Source organism: Carettochelys insculpta, chromosome 8, assembly GCF_033958435.1.
Source record: "Carettochelys insculpta isolate YL-2023 chromosome 8, ASM3395843v1, whole genome shotgun sequence".
Lineage (NCBI taxonomy): Eukaryota > Metazoa > Chordata > Testudines > Carettochelyidae > Carettochelys > Carettochelys insculpta.
The window spans coordinates 43,412,611-43,427,607 of record NC_134144.1 but is presented as its reverse complement, the minus strand read 5'-3'; the positions used below and the strand labels follow the sequence as shown (position 1 = coordinate 43,427,607).

The 14,997-nt window shown below is 43.0% G+C and overlaps 1 protein-coding gene across 3 annotated transcripts in view; it reads right to left on the bottom strand.

The window, feature by feature from the left end:
* Positions 1-14,997, bottom strand: part of PLA2R1 (phospholipase A2 receptor 1) — a 72,773-nt gene that overhangs the window by 45,893 nt on the left and 11,883 nt on the right. For all 3 annotated transcript variants that reach the window (XM_075001352.1, XM_075001355.1, XM_075001354.1), the window contains exons 4-7: positions 14,376-14,540; positions 1,359-1,472; positions 718-861; positions 276-464 (exon numbers count right to left, since the gene is read on the bottom strand). In XM_075001352.1, coding sequence (XP_074857453.1) covers positions 276-464; positions 718-861; positions 1,359-1,472; positions 14,376-14,540 — 612 coding nt within the window. The remainder of the gene's footprint in view (positions 1-275; positions 465-717; positions 862-1,358; positions 1,473-14,375; positions 14,541-14,997) is intronic.

Genomic DNA, 14,997 nt, shown 5'->3' with positions numbered 1-14,997 from the left:
GCAGTGGTGCCAGTATGCAGTATTGGCACGTACCGCCAGAAACAAAGCCCTGTAATTACAACTGTGCTCGCTGTGGGGCAGGAGATGAGATATACCTCTCATGGTTGTGAGGATCCTAGAGAGAGCAGGCATCACAAGTTCTTACTCTATCATATGTCATTACAAGACAAATCATGACTGAGTCATTTGGAAACCTTTAATTAAAAAAATTAATTAATCAAAAATAATTTGGGTATTAAACGTGACAGTGTTTTAATTTACTTGCTAGCACTCACCTTCTTCTAGAAGGTTAATAAGTAACTCCACATCTGCCAAGGAAGTTATACTAATCAGGCTGCTATTATCAGCCTGGCAAGAAAGGAGAGCCTCATTCCAGGTCTTTTCCTCTTTATGAAGTTTGTAGCAGTTGCGGTTGTAGGGATACCAGCCAGTGTTACAGCGGGTAGGATAATACTTCCATGTATCTTAGTTAAACAATAAAAAATAAGAATACATTACACAAATTAATTTCAGGCTGTGCTCTACTGTTTTTAAAAAACAGTCATAGCTATTTTTATTTACATTAGGAGAAATATAAAATGATCCAAAACTGCACAGTAAAGCCAGAGCATATCCACATATGAAGATGGTATCGTGTATCAAATTCAAATGCTAAATATAGATGATATTTTATTACAAAAAACCCATCAAATGACATATTACCATTGAGAGACATACCAAATGTTTCATACTCTCTACTGTTCCCATATTTTTTGCATACATAAGGCAATCCAGATTCACACTTAAAACTTTGCCAGTCATCCTGTGCCTTTGAATTAAAGGCCACACAGTGATTTTCTCCAAGTGGGCTCTCAGTGAGATCTACAAACATAAAATTAACCACACATTAAACTTGCAAAACAGGCAAGCCTTCTACAGGTGTTATACTGACGAACCACAAGCCGTCAGTAAAATAAAACAAGTTTTACTGCTCAGCACTGGATAATGCAGAGGAACTGACTGAATTCACAGGAATGCAGTGGATGAGTATCATTATCTCCTTTTGTTGATACATAGTTTCCCATTGGGTGCTATCCCATGAAATAACTGAAACGTCCCATATCCATTTTCTGCGGAAATGAATAGCCTTGAAAAATGGGATGAGGCATGTTATAGGGCTTTTCATACTAATGTGGAAATAATTAGGCACAACTGCCAAAAGAATGTATTTAAAATACCCTTTAAAAAGTCCAGTTAACTAAACCCCAATCTATGTCACTGGACTTTTGAATATTTCAAATGAAAGCACAAAAAGGGCCAGTACTCATATAAATTTCAGTTAGAGAGTAATAATAGGGCTCAAGAGGAACATCGAGTACTTGATCTCCAGTTCACAAATGCCAATGGTGCTCCATCTGACCACTGCCAGCCAGCAGATTCATCCCGTCTATTTAGGCCTGTCCATAGCAGAATTCCTTTACTGCTTAACTTTTCTGAAATATAAAAATAAGCAAAACATGTTGAATATTTCAGATGGAGATTGTTCTGATATCTCAAGGTGATAGCAAAGCAAAGCTTAAAACAAGCCTCCAGAAGGCTTAGAAATGCCACTAGCATTTACCTTTGCGCTTGAAAATTTATCTTTGCTCTTGAAAATGTTCTATACCATTACTAATCAGTATTATACTGCAAGAGAACTAACTCAGGCAATCACAGTGCAGAGCTAGCATGTTTTTTTAACTCATAAAATATTTAATAGACCAAACTCCAAGGACCGCAAATCATGTAAGCCTGTAGTCTCCAGTATCATTTAGTGCTACTGCCCTTAGAACTTAAACATCTTTTTCATCTGAAGAAGTGGGTCTTACCCACAAAAGCTTATGACCTAATACATTTGTTAGTCTCTATTGTGCCCCAGAACTTCTTGTTATTTGTGTAGCTACAGACTAACACAGCTACCCCTCTGAGACTAACATCCAAATGTCTGCAACAACATGATCTGTTCACCTTCCATCTTGTTTCAGCTTTTCTTGACCAATATGAATGAAATGATTTTAGTAACAATTATGTATGAAATATTTAGCTCCTTCATCTGCAAATTGTAGACATTTCAAACCCTAACGCAACAGGAATTTTAGAAAGTTAGTCACATCTCTTTGCTGAAAGTGATAAGTGTTGAGATTCACTCCAAGAGCTCTTTCCACTCTGCTTCCCAAGAACTCAGTTTGATTGCAGACTTTGTCACTCACGTATCTTTATTTGGCATACAGAGCAATGCTATGCTGAGCTGCTTATGCTCAATTGGAATGGGAATGGATACAGGGTACATAACAGCTCCAAAATTACACAGAAACTTTGTCCCTTTGTATATGTATCATTGCATTTACTATACATTGCATAACATTTTTGGACTGGCTTGATTACTTTGTGCTGTCATACATTGTCCATCCTGCCCTCCTCTTGACCACCTCGCCACATTCCTACCTTATCCTGCTCATCCTTATCTTGTTTGTGGTTCCCTGGTTGTCTTCTCTCTTATCTTGGGTGGCCTAGACATTCTTTTCAGCCTAACCATCTGTTTCCCTCCAAATTTTAGCTTTCAGAAAAATGGGTCTTCCTTCCACGTATTCATCACTCATTTCAAGTCAGGCCTCAACTAAATCCCCTAACTTGTGTCTTAGCATTCATTTCATTTGCATATTGCTGTCTTTTTGCGCTCTCTTTTTTAAGTTTATTATCCAGCAACACATGCTTAAGACCACAATAGTTGTAATAATTTGCTCATCCATCAATATTAGGCTTAAAGTAGCAATCAGTGGAGGCAAGATCACCTCTTCTGGTACAACTGATCATTCCTCAACAATATCACCCACAACTGATTGTTGCTTGGCTATTAGCAGGACAATGGATGCACACTGCTCTATTCTCCTATACACAAAATCAGTGGTGTTAATGGACAAGAGAGGTATGGGTGCAAAGAGATTGGATACCAGTGATTCCCATTTGGTGTTGTCTGTCATGATTCTATCGCATTCTTCCTCATCTTCACACTTGACCATAGTGTATGGTCCCAATCTGAGTCACAGGGTATGTCTATACTTACGGGAAGATCACCACACTGCGATCGATCTGGAGTTCGATTTTGCCATGTGTGAAGATGTGGTAAAAGCAATCTCTTTGGGCTCTGCCGTTGACCCTGGTACCCCATGGTACCACACGGAGTAAGGGACATTGGTGCAAGCCCTAAAAGCCCCAGTTTACACAAGGGCGAAAAGTTGATTCCGATACATCAATCCTAGCTATGCTAATGGCATGTTAGAATTGTGTATCCGGGATCAACTTTGTTCCCTAGGGTAGACCAGGCCAGAGGGGTGAGGTTCAGACAAAATCCATCCATGGTCTCTTGTCATGGACCCTGACAGTGTCTGCACTGAAAAGCTGTGGTATCCCAGAGCACATACTGTTTCTAAGCCTTTCCGCCTTCTCCCCTCTCTCTTTAATGACCAGTTGGCCCAGCCTCCCTTGCTTTTGGTCATATTCATTTAGATTGAGCACTCACAGAACTATGTGTGGTTGATTTGTTTGCAGCAGGCTGAATTTATTTAATTTCCTTGTGTTGCCACCTTCACACTGAGACAATGCTGTTTTTAGGCCCCATTTTCTATTGTAGCCATACCGTTAACAAATACCAATCTTTTAGGATTCCTGTCCATCTAGGAACAAGTATCGTAATTGACACAGTTGAATTATTATTTCATGTGGTGGTCAAGACCCACAACCATTTAGCCTCCCAAACTGCAGATTCTTCTTGCCTACATTCTTAATTCCCTCATTCTCTACTGTGGTTCAGATAAGTGCCCGGTTCAACCACCTTGGCCTAGCACTCTCCTCCCCATTTTATTTCTTCTAGTCCCTGAATTAGATGCACAGCACATTTGGTACCATCTATGTTACACATAATTACCTTAGACATATTTATTATTAATTATTGTTATTATTATTTAATGAATCAATCACAGTATTCACATGTATATTACCCAATTTTGAAGTTTAGGCAATGAAGTGCCTATTGTTAATAGCTAATGCCTTCTGCTCCAACGTTAAATTACTAAACTCTCCTCCCTTTTTAATGTCTCAATTAAATCTGATAATTAATTAATTTTAAGATCCAATTCCTTGACATCTACAGACAGAGACCCCCAACTCCAGTGCCACACATATGGCTGCTGCTGTGTCCCTTTTGGCTCTCTGATTTTTTGCATTTTTCGTGGAACTTACCTCCTAACAGATCCTCGCCACAATCAAACACACGTGCTGATACACTGACCCCTCACTATACGAGCACAACTGGTTCCCAAATTTCTGCTCGTAGGCAAAAACTCATAAAAGCGACACTAAATTCCCATTAAAATACACGTAAAAGTCTCCAATTCATTCCAGGTGCTTGTAACTTGACATAAACCAGGTGAGTTTAGGTACTTCTCTGATGTATGTGAATAGTTTGGCACCAGAAATAGGATGTAGCGTATGTATGTAGAGCAGGGATTCCCAACCTACGGGTCCCATTAGATTCGTTAAAGGTTGCCAGCTGTGCAGTTCCCAGCTGCATGTGGCTGTTAAAGAAACTGTTTGTAGTTTCTATTAATCTATCTATCAATAGAGATAGCTGCTGGAGATGGCACCTATCTGTATCCCTAGGGGTGGCAATTACCTTATGCCTAGGTGCTGAAACCTTAACACTTGAGCTAATTGCTGGGAGCAGGAGGGCTGGGGGAGCCACCCAGCCTAGCAGTCCTGGTGAAGAAGCTGCGGGAGGAGGAGTGTCTAAGGCTGGGGCTGTTGAGGAATGCAGGCAGGGTCTAAGACTGGTGGAAGTTTGGGGCTGGAGGAGGGGGTTGTAAGGCTGGGGGCAGTTTGGGGCTGCTGGGGTGTGTGTAAAGCAGGGGGCAGTTTGGGACCTTGGGGGTGGGGTTAAAACCTGGTCGAGGGTGAGGTCTGCGTGGTGGGCAGGGGGGTCTAATACAGTAAACCCTCGAGTTACCCAGGAGTTGTTCCTGCAATCCCTGCATAATTCAAATTTTCCTGCAAGGTGAGGGGAGCCAAGAACCACCAGGGCCGGCCAGTTTCCTGGCTCCCAGAGTGGCAGGAGCTGGGAACTAGGGGCAGTCTGGTTCCAGTCTCCCCAGGGCTTGCCAGGCCAGGAAACTGATCAGCTCATGTGTGGTCAGTTTCACATTCCCACCATTGCAGTGGAGTGAATCAGATTAAGAGCCTTCTCCCTCTCTTCCTCCAGCTGAAGGGCTGTCAGACAGCTGCATGTCTAAGAGAAGGAAGAGAGAAGGCTCCAGCTGTGGGTCTCCCTGCCCCCCACCTGGGACTGCACAGCTGGCTCCTCTCCAGCCGTGGGGCTGCAGGTCTCACTGCCCCCAGCCAGGGACCCCGCTCATATAAGCTGGGGAAGTTCACTCATGTAGTGAATACAGGTAGGTATATATGTTCCTCCTTTTAGCGAGTACTCATAAGTAAAGTACTTGTTAAATGTGGGGTGAGTATATTATTGCGAAACTATTTTTTTAAACATGGGGCTCACTGCTCATCCTGGCTCATAGCCATTGATGGATCTATCCTTAATGAATTTAACGTTTAATATGACTCTCTTCCTGGAGCAGGCTCTGAGGGAACTAACAGACTGCCTCCTTTAGTGGTGAAATCTACTGAAGACAGATATGAGAAATGTACTGGCTACAAGAGGGAAAACACAGTGTTGCTAGCTCTGCTTTGCACGGAATGCTAGTTCTTTTTCTGAGTCCTGGTCTTCACAATATCCCCTAGCAAGGAGTTCCACAGGTTGACTGTGAGTAGCATGATGAAATACTTTGGCACTTTTTTGTTCTCCTACTGTGTTTTTTAATTGGAGGTATACATTTAAGTTGAGCCTCAATTGTGGTGTTTTGGACAAGTTTCCATGCAGCTTCCAGGGATCTTACTTTTGTCACTGTACCTTTTAATTTCTGTTTAACTAATATTATTTTTTGTGTAGTTCCCCTTTCTGACATTAAATGCCACAGTGCTGGGCTGCTGTGGGGTTGCCCTGATCAACACCATGCATTGTCTATGCTCAAACTCTTCTTTACTACCTTTCTATAGTCGCATTTTATCTTGCTCATCATTTTTCTGATAATAGTAAAAAGCTCCTTGAGTGTCTTCCCTCTTATCTTGGCTGGCCCAGACAGTCTAGGATTTTTTGTTTGTTTTTGTTTTTTATCTTAATGATCTATTTGCCTCCAAAAACTGCCTTCAATATCAAGGTCAAAGTTTAAACGATAATCCTAGCATTCAGGCCCAGCAGAACCAGTAACACTGTTTTCCCTCCTGTAGCTAGTAAATTTACTCATATTTGTCTTCCATGGATTTCATCACTAAAGTAGGCAATCTTCTAAAGTAGGCAATCAGAGCCTCCTCTGGGAAGAGCGTTATATTAAACATCTCCACTTAAGCTGATCCGAAACTGTACCATGCCAAGAGTGCCCCTAAAGTGAATCCTCCAGAGGATGTCCAATGGCCACAAACATCCCTAAGATCTCTGCAATACTTCATCCCAATCCTGCATAGTTAAATTGTTAATTTATTTCAAGACCATGCCTTTGGAAAACCCTCTGAGCATGCCTATTCCAATCATCCCTCCACTACACAAGCATGTCCCATAGCTACATAGTTAACTGGGGAAAACCGTTCTGTGTCCTGTCTCCAATCAAGCTGTCACTGCCATATCTAGTTCTATAAGTTTGCTACTTGCACCATGAGTTGGTCTCATCCTTTCCGTAACTCCTCACAGACTTCATTCTTCCACAAAAATGCCTCACTGGACAGTACTGTATGTAACTTGTATTTTTTTCTGGACCCTGAGCCCATTTCTCTCCTTTTCCATTTTTGGACATGAACCTTTCAGTTGCTTATCCAAGGCCATGTTTCCCAACATGGTCTGTTTCTTTTAAATTAAGCCTGTCTCTTAGCTTCCACTATATAAGTCTGCTGGGATCTGATTAACTGCTTCTGGGAGGTATCTCCAGGAGATCTGGAAGACCTTTGTTGTTTCTTGCCCGTTACTTCATTGGGTGGTTTTGTCTGAGGGTCACATCCCCTCCTTTCCAGTTTTTGCCCTGCTTCCTAGGGGTCTTTTCTCCCAGACTGTTTTGCCTGAAAAGCTTTTGCAATTTAGGCTCCCTGGAAGCTCCCTATTTCCAGAGCCAAAAGCTGGGTTTGACCAAAGTTACCCTTTAACTATGTTCTCCACCCAGGGAACACCTTTTGTTTAGTGATCACAAGAAAGCCAGCCAGGTCCTTGGCAATACCCTTATCTTCCTCAGAGAAATACAAAGTGACGGAGGCCTGTTATTTTGCCATAGGTTTAGGTAGTGCATATGGTGCATGGTCCCCCATAGTCCATGGCATGTTGTAATTTACAAGGTGCCAAGCATTCAGGCATTTGAAACCCTTTGCTGTTTTGGGTGTGGCTAAGAGAACTGGGATTTCACCAGAAAGAAACTTTTCTGCTATGACCTCTTCATCTGGAGAAAAATCGCCCTGTGTGCACCTGCATCTATAACTTTCAAAGATCTTGCTGTCCACTTTTAGATCCCTTTCAGAGTTTCCAAAAAACAAGGACTGAACTGTTTTCCCCACTGCTTTTAGTATCTGTCTCAGCAACACCTACTTCTGTTCTTTTTGTATCAATGCTATTTTATGGATGAAATTCGGTATGTTAATATTACTTTTAACTTTCCTTTTTCTTTGTGTATGGCTCTTCTTTTTAGCAGAGGTCCAGCCGTGGCTTTGGCTTCTGTCTTTCTTGTGATACCATAACATTGAACCTATAGCAGAGCAGCTCTTAATTTCAACTGGCTCAACCAATTAATCTTCCTGTTGTAGTGTTTGCACCCTGCATGATTTCAAACTTTCCACAGAATGGGCTATTCCGGCTTTCCCACTCTTTATCTTTAGCCTTACTAGACTTCAGCCCCAGCTGGACACAAACAAATTACAGAGCTTAGTCATCAGTTTCTGTAGCAAACATTGTTCCCAAGCTTGTTTTTCAATTATGAGATGGGCTGGATTCGGGTCCCACTGCACAGCTTGGGCTAAAATCTGGTCCCATAAGGAACACATCTCTGGGTTCCTGCAAGACCTTGACCTTTTGAGCCTGTACGATGTTGAGTTGAGCCATGCCTACCTCTTTGACCCTCTTTTCTAGCTTTTTCCATTCCAGTAGCGGTTGAGTAAAAGCTACTGCCATTACTGAAACATCTACAGTAAACACAGGCTTGGTACTGGCAATTGTTGATACCAAGCCCTTCACTGGGGGATGAATCCACATTCTCACACCATCTTCCTAGGTGCTCTATTGTGGGGATACGAACTTCAAAGTTATCTATCATCCTGCCTTCTGTTTCAAGTCCATACTTCTGTGTTTATCATACCTCTCTGTCTTCTCCTGGACCACCACCCTCTGTCCTCTCAATATTTCACTTTGTTTCAGCAAGTGGTTGCTGGCTCAGATGGATTCTCATAGCTGAGCACTGAAATCATCTTGCTGTCCTAGGAGCGACTCCTTGCTCTGTTGCTGTTGCTGCTGCTTGCAGCTGCGCACTACTTTCTGCTATTGCAGACTCATCTGATGGGTTTCCAGATCTGGATCTGCTCTCAGAGAACTGGTAGTACTACCTTGTGTTCCTTCTGCTGGCTCTATAGCTGGCCCTATACCTCAGGAATATTTCACATAGCTCTCCTTTGGATCCTGCTGTAACTTCAGGTTACAAAGCTGCAGAGCGGTTACCACCTCATCTTTGCTCTACCAGATTACCTCAATCTTGGCTCTACTGTCAATGTAAAGAGCTTTCTTCTCCATCTGTAGTAATCTTTTGATTCTCTTTCAACTTCTTAATGAAGTTGTTTAGCTGTAATTTGAGCCAGGAGGACTTAGTCTGCTTCACTATCTGCAGACTTTGCAATTGCTCCTTTAGCAGGTTCTGTTCTTCTTTTTTTCATTCCCCATTTTATCTTCATCTCCATGAGTAACTGCTGGACCAAGAAAGGAGGTATTGGTGTCTGGGTTCTGCCAATGATATGGATCTCTCAGCCACTCCATTATGTATAATAGTTCCTTATATTTGCTTTAAACCTGTTGCTTATTATTTTCATTGACTGAACCCAGGTTATTATGTGGCATGAAGGTGTAAATGAACACTTCTCTATTCATTTTTGACAGACAATTAATGATTTGATAGACCTTGACCATATTCCACCTTAGTTTTCTCTTATTTAAAATGACCAGTATCAGTCTTCTAAATCTCTCCTGACACAGAAGCTGTTCCATAACCCTAATACTTTTTGCTGCCCTTCTCTGTACTTTTTCCAGTTCCAATATATCATGTTTGAAAGCAGATGTTTTAAGAAAACTACTCATGAACACATCAAGTTCTTTCTTGGGTGGTAATATCTAACATAGACCCCATCATTTTATATGTACAGTTGGGATTGTTTTCCAGTGTGCATTACATTGCATGGACCAAGATTGAATGTCATTTGCCAACATCTTGCCCCTCATCAGCCGCTTCTGCACAGGCCACTTCCTTCAGAAATGGCATGCTAATACAGGGAGTGAAAGATGCTAATAAGGCATGGATGCAAATTCCCCATTCCCCATGTGCATAACATCACGTGATTTGGAGTCTGGAAGACGTTCTTCCAGACTCCAAAACGCTGTGTAGAAGCACGGCCCTGAGGGGGCAGGGGGATGGCTTCCAGAAGGAAGTCCTCCTTCTGGGGGCTCCTTCTTCCCAAAAATTTTCAGGAAGAAAGGTCCTCCGGAAAGACTTCCTTTCGGAAGCCCCCCGGTGGCTGTGCTTCTACACAGCGTTTTGGAGTTTGGAAGACCATCTTCCGGACTCCAAATCACGTGACGTTATGCTAATGAGGTGTGGGGAATTTGTATCCGCACCTCATTAGCATCTTTCACGCCCTGTATTAGCATGCCACTTCCTTTGGAAGTGGCCTGTGTAGAAACAGCCATCCAGTTTTCTGAGATCCCTTTGTAACTGGTTAGAATAGGACTTAGCTATCATGAGTAATCTTGTACAGTCTGCAATTTGACACTTCGCTGTTTACCTTGGGGGAGACTCTACTATTACCTCTTTCCACTGAGAAAAAATGACTGTCCATTCTCACAGCTTGTTTCCTATCTTTTACCCAGCTACTGATCCACCAGAGGACCTTCCCTCTGACCTCATGACTCTTACTTGCTTAAGAACTTCATGTAGGACCTTACAAAAGGCTTTCTGAAAGTCAAAGCACACTATATCCATTGGCTCACCCTTCCCCAAATATTTGTTGACCCCTTCAGAGACTTCTGTTAGATTGGTGAGGCATTACTTCCTTTTACAAAAGACATGCTGATTGTTTCCCAACAAATCTTGTTCATCTGTATATTTCATAATTCTGTACTTTAATATAATTTCAAAGATTACCAGAATTGCTTCTAGCACTTTTAAAAAAATGGAGTCAGATTTGCTATCCTCCAGTCAGCAGAAGCTGATTTAAGTGACAGAGAACATACCACACTTAATAGTTCTGCAATTTCCTACTGAATTCCTTCAGAACTCTTGAGTAAATACTATCTGGTTCTCATGACTTACTAGTTCTCTACTGTCACCTCAATCTGGTACTGTTTCTTGGATCTGCTAAACAGAATGACGCAAGTGTAGGAATCTCCCACAAGTCCTCTGCAGCCAAGACCAACACAAAGAACTCATTTAACTTCTCCATAATGGCCTTATTTTCCTTAAGTACTTCGTTAGTAGTTTGATAATCCACTGGACCCACTCACTGGTTGGAAAGCTTCCTACTGCTGATGTATTTAAACAATATTTTGCTGTTAGTTTAAGTATTTCATTAGTTGCAAAATATCGAAATTTGCTGTTTCCAAAATTTTTCTACTGGCATGTACCAAATGTATTCCATCAGTTGCATTCCATAATTACTCATAGCCAGTCTGCTGTAAGACAAAAATGTGTTTTCCACAGTTTGTCAACAGCTACAGCAGAGATTATGGGAGAAACAGTATACAAGGGTTTGCCTGCTTTCCTGCCACACCTGTGGACCTGACTTGGAGGAGGAGGAATTCACAGTAGCCCTAGTCCTGGGGCTGGTCCCATGGATACCATGTACATGTATGTGAGTGTGCCAGGGAAAAGTTGAGCGTACCACCACCAGGTCACAGAGAGATCAGTTTTGAACACAAGTATTGAAATAGGCACATCTGTATGTGCAGTGTTATCATGACTGTGCAAGTCTTGGCAAAATCTAGAATGGGAGGCCAGGTTGTATGATAATCTCTGTAAGTTTCCCTCATAGCAGCAATTTTCCCCACTCTTAGAATATCCCTGTCTTTGCTAGCTATTTCTGTATAGGATGAAGCACATTTTTTACACTTTGGCACTAAAGTAACTCTTGCTATGAGTAACAGAACCCAAATGCAAGTTTGCCTGTTCTTCCTGCAAGAAGGCAACTAGTCAAGATCAAAAACATGTCTACCTTTAAAAGGAGCTTTAGACCCAAGTATCCTCACCATAGGGCCCAGGCTTTCTTCCTGCTCTCCCTCCCTCCAAGGGCAGAGCTCGTCTTCTAAACCAGGGATCCCAACGTATGGGTCACAATTAGATTTGATACGGGTCACTGGCTGGGCAGTCCCAGCCGCATATGGCTCTTAAAGGAGCCATATGTAGCTCTTGACACTGCAGCCTGATTCCTCCTCCAACTCCCAGTCCCTGTTCTGCTGAAATGGAACTCAATTTAATTGTGTAACAGTCAGCAGGAGGAATCCCCCACTTAAACCAGCTAAACTGAGTCCCATTTCAACACAACAAAGCAGGGAACGGCTCCGCTGCAGGTGGGGGAAGGGAGTAGGAGGGCTGGGGTTTGCTGCACAGAGGAGGCAGCGGTGATGGTCCAGCAAAGGAGGAGCTGGGGCCAGGAGTGGTAGCTCGGAATCCCCATGAGAGGTAGGTGGGTGGGTGGGAGGCTAAGAGGGGTTTAAGCCTGGGAATGGGGGGCAGGAGTGGATGAGAGCCGGCCAGACATTCATGCCCCAGCTGGCCCCCAGCCTCATGGCTGCAGGAGTTCCCCCCATCCTCCTGGCCAGGGATCCCATGGTTGGCACTGCCAGCCAGGGCTCCACGCCCCAGACAGCTCCCAGCCACAGGGATGGCAGGGTCCCTGACCTCCGCCTTTGTTTTTGAAAATCCTATGTAGAACAGGCAGCCCTGGCTGGGGATCCTGCAGGTGGGGCTGCCTGTCCCAGATAAGTTTTCCAAAAGTCTGGCAATCCTAGCTGAAAGGAGTTTAAGTCTAGGGAAGGTGGGGGGATTTGGAGCTCAGAGGAGTTTAAGCCAGGGGACAAATGGACGGGACATTTTGGGGCTGAGAGGGGTTTAAATTGGGAGGTGAGGGGGTGCATTTTTCCCAGGAGAGAATCTCCTCCCCCAGTATTTTGAATTGCCTTATGTCACTAAGTCTTCCTCAATTTTCAAAATGGGTCCCAATCTCAAAAAGGTTGGGAACTGCTGCTCTAAATGAATATTTTTGCCTCCTGCACCTCCCCTCCAAACTTGTGCAATTCCCCTCTCTTATGGCCTAAGGATACATCACTATATCCCCCAGTAAGTGAGGGAGATGGTGGACTCCATGGTGAAGCTCTGGCTCTGATTTCTGTACTTTGAGCTTGACCATACATAACAGCTCCCACTCTCATTGTGAGGTCACCTCTGGCTGAAGTTCAGTGTCTTTGCCAGACAATGTCCTTTACAAGCCCCAGCTCCCCATACTTAAAACAGATGGCCCAAGGGATTTAATTCTTCTTGGCCTCAAACTGTATGTTTTAGTTGTCTCTTCAACACCTGTCAAATCTCTTATCTGAGACCAGGAACCTTTTATGACCTTGACTTCCCCAGGTGCCTCAGTACTCTGAGATAGCCAGTGATCTTCCTTGTCTGTTACTCCAGGGGCAAATCCAACTTGTATGCCCTTCTTGCTCATAATTCCAGCACCCATTTGTAAGCACCATCTGACATGCTTCACTTTGTGGTCTGCAATGATTGGGTCAACTTGGACATGTTGTCTGCCTGGAATCGGTGCTCCTACAGTCACTACTATTCCATTTGCATATCTGGGATATCAGACATCTCATGTCTGATGCAGTGATATGCTTACAGCCACTTCAGGTACAAAGCAGTAAACAGGACATTCACTGCTTCATTGTCTCCTTGCGGCTAGGTGTGGTACTTCAGTCTTTTTCAAACTCTTGGCACCCCCTGAACGCTGCCAGTTGACCTTAGTAGGTCTTCAGGAGCTCATCCCTCCAATCAAGTCATGAAGTTCAAATAAAACCCTTTCTGGAATACTAAGGGGTCATATAACTAACAGTATGTTTGCCCTTGCAGGGGTTCAGTCTTGTCTCTGGGAACTATAAATTCAACCCTTTCATTGGGGTCCAAAACAAGGGCTGTCCTCTACTTGGGGTTTGCACCTCTTTACCTATGGCTGTTAGGGGAACCTGGACTCACCCAGTATTCCAGGTTCCCACGCAGAGACCCTATGAACAGTAGCCATGCACTATTTACTTTTCCCATGAGACCTCTCTCTTTACTGCTTCTCTCGTGTCACTTCTCTGCTTCCTGGGTTGGGATTTAATAGGACTGAAGGGCTACCTGTATGGAGCTGCAAAGGCCAGATATACATCAGCAGATTTCCAAAAAGGGTTCAGTTTCAGGAAAGAAATAAGAAGCCACATGGTAACCCACTGGGAGGGGGAAAGGACTAATAAAATAGCTACATCCTGGAGTAACATATACATTAACCGGGGACTTGGTCTATTAAGCACATAGCTTACTTGCACTCAGATTTTAAAAAGAATTACACTGGACCAAATGGTGTGGAAAGAGTCAGAAAACAGATATGGGTAAGAAAATAAGTGTATATGCTAGATATTGGTGGCTATGGTGTAGCACTGCTTTGCAAGGCTATGGAAACCCTTCCACATGAATACATTAGTTGGGGCCTCACTGGTCTAGGCCTGACTAATGAATGCCTGCTCCATACAGCCTGCTTCTCAGGCTACCTTGTAGGAATATCCCGAAGTTGTAAAGTTTTGATTTAAACCTGTGTCTGAACTTTTTCAAAGCCTGGAGATCTTGGATCCAGCTTTTGACTGGGGCCCATTTCTACTGAAGAGAAGAACTTAACCCACAGAATGACATCCTGGCCCTTTCGAAAGCAGAACTTCCCAGCTAAATAAGCAAAACATATATTTAAGTAAATTTTAACATAACTGGACATCTGCTCACCACTTATATACTTCTGTTCTGTCATGTCTGTGATACTCAGCAAATCTCCTCCTTGTGTCTGACACGCAATACGTGCCTCATTCCAAGAAAGACTAGAAAAAAGATTGAACTGATAGCAAATTTGGGTGCCGGATTTCTTCTCCCAAAAAGTGCCACAACCAGCCTCTGTTTGAAAATCAATTAAAAAAATGAAGCAACAAAACTGTTACACAGATAACAGTATTATCTAAGGATCTTGTTAATTAATGTTGAACACCAAGTGAAAATGCCATCAAAGCGTAAGTTTGAATTCATTTTCAATGTTCTAGTGTTAAAGGCACACAAGGAAATAGGATGCTATGTGAATTAAAAGAGACATTTCACCAATGTAAATGAATGGCTCAGCATTTATTTTAGTGAGTACTAGGGGAAAGTCCTCACCTGGCATCCAGAAGACAGAGCCATGACAAAGCTTACTGGTGACATTCACTCACAGTGAACTCTGCAGGAACAGGGTGGACCCCATCCCCACAGAGGGAGGGGAAAGTCCGTTATAGTTTCAAGTACCCATGAGAACTGTCTGTTAGGTGAGGATTACATTATAAACCATTTACAAAGACAAGCCTGATAGTACTGTACATTA